General features: G+C 39.4%; 1 protein-coding gene across 1 annotated transcript; it reads right to left on the bottom strand.

Moving 5' to 3' along the window:
* Positions 1–2,917: 2,917 nt before the first annotated feature.
* Positions 2,918–3,391, bottom strand: LOC135874415 (small ribosomal subunit protein uS8-like). Its single transcript, XM_065399225.1, is given in 2 exon segments — positions 2,918–3,259; positions 3,261–3,391. Coding segments are annotated over 2 exon segments (393 nt in total). The 5' UTR covers positions 3,366–3,391; the 3' UTR covers positions 2,918–2,971.
* Positions 3,392–6,383: the final 2,992 nt, after the last annotated feature.

Raw genomic sequence — 6,383 nt, 5'->3', positions numbered from 1 at the left:
AATCGGCACTAATACTGATGGTGTTTTTTTCTGGCGTTGAGAGTGGAGTGAAAGTGCCAACCCAGTTCACAGAAGCAGCCATACCACATACGGCCAAACAGAGGTGGTTTGGAACTAATGATTCAGAAGTTAAAGGCTCCATATACTATTACAAATCCCCTGAGCCATCCAGTCCCCATTTTATTTCCCCCATTTTGAACATCTGATTCTAGATAGATATATTTGATTATTAAACAAGAGGCAGTTCTGACTCTTGCCAAATGGTATCAGAACAAATGCAAGAAAAGCTACAGCATTTCCTTTAATAACATTTTCTCTTTACAAAAAATCCCATAGAGATGCAGCAGACATATGTGATATTAATATTCTGTGACTTAACTGATGCTTAGAAGCATTTGGGAAAACTTTGACTGACTGGTGCTTACACTTGCTAATGAGGGGATCTCAGATACAGGCATACAGTAGAATAAAGCAGTTTATTTTTCAGCATGACATTGCCCCATCTGAGTGGGGGGAAAAAACTCAAACAAACAAGCTACATACGAGATAATGTGGGCCACTGAGCTGTGCAGCAGGGTTTGTGAAGAAGCTAATGACTGGAGGCCAATCTCTGTAATCTAAGTGTGTACACACGCATCCTCTCCCTCTCATTAGCAGTGTCTGAACATTCATCTTCCCCACCTGGGGACAGCAGGGTGCCTGGGGGACAGCCAGGAGAGAAGGCAAGCGGGAGTACTTTTTCCTACACAGATCAACGTCACCCCGGCTGGAGACAGCACCTTCCCCTACTTGTGAGAAGCAACTCCCTCAAAATAAGACTAGAACAGTTGCCCTTTGAGACACCAAAACACTTCAGAATAGCATCTCTTCCTTTAAGAAGTGGACTCCTTCAACACAATGATCAGCTTTGTCACATTTGAGACCCTCTACCGCTCATATGGTCCTTCCATTACCCACCTACTTCCCCCGTGCTCCCTGGTTCATCTGTTAGAAAATAGCTCTGATTTTACTACTGGGGGGGGGGGGGCAGCTTAAGTATATTGGTTCTTTGCCTTTTTCCTTTAAAAGTGGTGCTAGGAATTTATGCATAGAGATAATGCCAACAGATTGATCTACACTAAACTAATGTCACTGACAGCTCCTGTGTTCGACTCATTTTAAATGCATTTATGGTCTTGCAAAAGCAAAAAGGTATTCAACCACTAGATTTTACAGAGCACATAACTACTCATTTCTCAGGGGAAACAGTCACAGGGAATTCCATATTGTAGATTCACAATGAAGAAAAAGTTGGCACCTGCATGTAAAGTTACTCCATTTGTAGATGTCAATAAACATTCAGATTGTAAAACAGGCATAGTCGCTCGGAAGTCTATACCACTGCATTTTCATGCCATTGTTTGTTTACTTTGAATGACTTCCACCCAAAAAACATATTCCAGTGGTGTAAAGTTTTGCAACTGAGTACCGTGCTAACCTTATAGGGATAAACTCTGAAGTTGATACTATGCATAGTCCCATTGAAGTCAGTGGAGCTACTTGTGCAGTGAAGTGCTACTCAAGATGAATAAGGGTGTCAAAGTCTGGTCCCTAGTGAAATTTTCTATAAGCAACATTTTTTTTAAATTGAAGACATACTGTAAGTGTTAAATATGACTTACATTTTATATCCTGTCTCCTGCAACAGTTTGAACAGAGATGAACAGTAGAGAATCAAACATCTTGCTCATCAATAGCCATCTATGTACCCAGTTTTTCCCCAACTGAAGCAAAGATACAGGAATCACGCTACAAAACTGATGAATTCCTTTTTTTAAAAAAAGATGTAAATTAATAATGCTCTAGGCAGGCACGATTTTTCAGGGGATGGAGAGTACACACTTGTTTTTACTTTAATTCCTGACATGGCCCACTTTTTATTTATTTATTTTTAAATTGTATTTATGTACTGGATGACAGCAAGTTTAGTTTCCTCTCATGTGTTAGAATTCTGAAAGAAGTTTCCTCCTGTCCACCATTCATATATAGAAACGGCGCCAAGTGGTTAGAGTACTGGTGCCACTCCTGTTGTTACCTGCCATTTGTTCATTATGCAACATCAGTGTGAGGATAATGAAGAAACCCATAAGTAGAGTTTATATGAAGTTTAAATGGAGCATATGAGTGATTTAGTTTAATTGGAAGAGTCTTGATATGCAAGGGACAGCGTTCCCACACTGTAGAAATCCATATGTTAAAATACTTCTGTTTTTAGAATGTCATAACATAACAGCCAAGAGTTGCCAAAATGAGGCCACTGTGACTGTCCTGCTTTGTAAATAAACGATTTGACAGAACTGCTCATTGTGCTGCAACCACCACATCCACAGCATATTTACAAATGCAAAAATTCAAAGCTGTTCAGTCTGCTTCATTATGACAACACATGAGACAATTCAGGGGGTATGTTTTCGGAATGGCACACAGGACGTTAGGCACAGAACTCCTGTTAACAATAATAAGAAGTGGGCATTTAATGCTGTTTATAGATTGGAGACATATGAAAGCATGCGTAGTGATAGAGATAGATCAATAGGGAAGGATTTTTAAAATCAGAATGCAATTCCTCCATCACACAATTGGCAATAGTAAGTATTTCCTAGTAATAGATCCAGTCTGCTTCTACTGAAACAGCATCAGTGCTATGCATTTTAATGAAACTTGCTCTCCAACAAATGTCATTTCCTCCCTCTTGGGCGGGTTCCAGTGATTTTATAAAAAAGAAAAGGGATCCGCTTTGATTTTTGGAAGATTTCCATATTTATTTGCATGACATTAGGGTACTACAGGTTGAAATCCCAGCAGGGTTATCTGTCTGGATATGTAGGTTTTTATAGGGTTGTCCATCCTTGTGATATGCCAATTTCTAACTCAGCTCTTTATTTTTTCCCCCCCATTTGAACAATTTATTAGTATGCCTGTTTTACAAGTTTTAGAAAAAGAATTCCAGGATTTTGCCTCCTGTGTGTTTTCGCCTTGCTTCCTCATGGTCCATGATGCCAGCGGAAGTTGTCAGCACAATGTACCCAAACTGAAGTGAAGGCAAAAGGTTATTCTGCCACTTTTCCAGGTCCTTCAACTGAACATCAAATCTGGGACTGATTACACCACACTTGTTCAGTCTGGCTGTGAGATTAACAACAATTTCCCCAGCTCTGTGATCATCAATGATCTCAAATTCATCAATGTAACCATGCTTCATCATCACAGTTAAAAAACCACAGGATTACTTTAGAGCACGGTCAAATGAGAACTTGACGTTTTCCATGTTTCTCTGCATTGTTGATGCTCTTAAGAGCATCGGCCAGAACATTCATGCGCACCATGATGTCGGTGCAGCAAGATGGCAGAAAAAAGCTTTATCACAGGCAGATGGATTGAGTGTCATGCAGAATACCTTGTGAAGGGTCTTTCCAATGTGACCTTAAGAACCAAGGTTCTGTCTGCTGCTCCGATTGGACATTAGAAATCTCTTATCACTTCAGTACAGTAAGGATTCATTGTCCTTAGCCCACATTCCCTATCACACTGTTGTGTGCTCTGCTACATCCCGGTTGGATTTCTGAGTCATGTAGTTTACAAAAGGCTAAAATCACTGATGTTGCTGCACGATATACCTGAGTAAGTCCTGAAAGAAAAGTAAGTAAAGACTTGAGGATTTGGCCCATGGTCTGCATTTGTTTTTAGCACCTTTTATTGTAGTGGTTTAGCAAACCCACTATGAATCTTGATCTGTAAACTTCCACGATTTAATTTGGGAACCCATATTTAGGTCAATTCCTTCATGCCATGATTACTGTGGTTTACTAGCAGAAAATGCATTGCTGGCCACTAATGTACTAGCAATTACTGGCACGAAATGGGATAACTACTTTTTGCTAAGGCCTTCTCCATCTAATTTTGAACACCCAGTACCTCCATTGGACATCTTGAGAGAACTGGGAAGCTCCCATATTGAGGCTTATCCTAACATTTTTGTTCAGGAAGTCACTCAATTCCCCCCCCCCATCCCACCCAGAATTCAGTAGGAATAGTTGAAGTTCCCTGTCTCCATTACAATCAGGTGTTTAGAGGTTGCCCCATACCCTTTTTGAAAAACAGAAAGAATGTGTCCTAGAACTTAGAAGCAACACAAATATAGGATGGTACCTGAACTTCCTATATTTCTAAGTGGGAATGATGGGCTGAAAAACATGCTAACATTTTGATATTTCTGCTTTAGAGCAATTTGAGGAGCTTTGTTGTAGTTTAATTTACTGTAGTGAGTTATTGTGCCTTGTCATATGTAAAGCTGTGAGGTCATTAGAGGGGAACTTGTGACATTTTTAACTTTCCTGAAGCAGTTTCGAAATGAACATAAAAGTAAAAGCAGACACTGTGTCTGCTCCAAGCCGCTATAATTAATAATAAGGGGTCTGATAAGTAAAACGAGTTATGGAGCTTTCATAGAGGATTAAATCCTGTTCATAAAGAAGCTACATGCCATGCAATTGGGATTGTTGTGCTTTATGATTCAGAAAGAGTGGACAATGCTTTTAGCCATGTGAAATGCAACTTTACTGCCTTGCTAAAGTGCTTTCTTCCTGTATGCCAGCAACACTTATTCATGATGCCTCTGAGGGAGAAACAACTCACACTGAAACAATCAAAAAGTAAAGGCACAGACTTTGATCTAAGATGTAAAATGTAATGAATGACACCTGCAAAGACCACTTCGCTTCAAATGATATTGTTAACTTGCTTTGGTCCAAAACAGGGGTGATGATCCAAATAATGGATTTTTTTTTTTTAAGAGGAAACTTTATAGATCCATCATCTGCTCCAAGTTGAAGAAAGCTGCTTGGCATTTACTATAAATTTCAGCTTTTCAGGTTGACAGTGTCCCTTTCAGATTTGTCTCACATTTCTACCCCAAACCCCCAAAGACAGATAACTGTGGTAAAATTACTGTATGTGATATTTTGTATGCCCTTCCTCATAGTTAGTCTACATTTGTAGAATCAGTCATTGCCAACAAATAAGAGTGACCATGTAACAAGAGACCTATATTTTGTTAGAGTACATAACTGCAAAAGGGACAAGTTACTTTGGGGCCATAACTCTAAATGTCCTGACTTCTGTGGATTTAAGTCCAAGCCTTAGAGTTTCATTAATATCGCTCTCTGCATTAGATGTAAATACTCCTTTGACACTCTCAGCCAATAAATGTAGTATTGCACAGGTTAACTCAAACTAAGGTTACCCAAGAAGAACTGGCAGCTTGTGCTACGTGACTCTTTATTGTGTTATTTAACAGGCCAGGGGGTACTTACCAGAGAAGTTGTTCCGATAAGTTGTTGTACAGAGGGTGAAATTATGGTCCCATTGAAATCAGTGGAATTTCAGTCATAGATAATGTCATGGCAATGGGATTGGCACAAGAGATGAGCTAAACACATTTGGAAGGGTTTAGTTAGCTGCATTTAAGTGCTCAGAAACCTGAAAGAAGGGTCAATATCTTGTTACACTCCTACTTTCCATGGCAGCATAAAGCCTTTCTTGGCATCACTGAAAGTACTATCAGAGTCTGTGTCCACTGGGGTACGATATGGGGACATTAGGGTGAACTCCTGGTCCCACTGAAGTCAAAGGAGTATGACCCACCTCTGGAAGCACTCCCACTGCTGTAACATTAGCTCTAATTTTTACTTAGACTGCAAATAGATAACGTTTTAGGTAACAGTTCTCATATGCTTCAGAGCTGCCAGATTGGAAACTAGCTAAGAAAACAATGCTAAAAAAACTCTGCTGAAAAAGCTAAGAAATGCTCATCTAATCAGGGCACTAGAACTAATACTATGGTATAAAAATCTGAATAGAATATGGTCCTGCTCCTACAATTATCTATGAACATGCTTCCCTTTATGCACAAGTATCATTGAAGTCCATAGGACTGGTCACATGTTTAAAGTAAAGCACAAGCCTGTTTGCAGAGAAAGGACCTATATTAATTAAATCATGTGATCAATTCCTGCCAATCCAACCTGCGACTCAAAAATGCATCATAAAAGCTGTATGGAAATTTCTGCAGGTGCACAGGCAATGGGAAACAGATTGTGCCCATTATTGCTGAAGTTTTCATGAATGTGAAACATTATGCAAGAAACATGCTGGTGTGGAAACTTCACAACCTTAAAAAGGGAGAAATCTGGAGTGTTTTCAGTTCCATTGCGAATATTTTGTATGGCTCTATTCTATAGAAAGTGAAGGCTATTATAGAAAACACTTCACTCACTGATGAAATACAGTCACCTCTGGGTAAGTACTTTTAGAAGTTCCTAATTATAGCTGTAACTGACAGAATG

This window comes from Emys orbicularis, chromosome 2 (assembly GCF_028017835.1).
Source record: "Emys orbicularis isolate rEmyOrb1 chromosome 2, rEmyOrb1.hap1, whole genome shotgun sequence".
In the NCBI taxonomy this organism is placed as follows: domain Eukaryota; kingdom Metazoa; phylum Chordata; order Testudines; family Emydidae; genus Emys; species Emys orbicularis.
The sequence above is the reverse complement of the archived record's forward strand: the minus strand, read 5'-3'. Positions and strand labels throughout refer to the sequence as shown.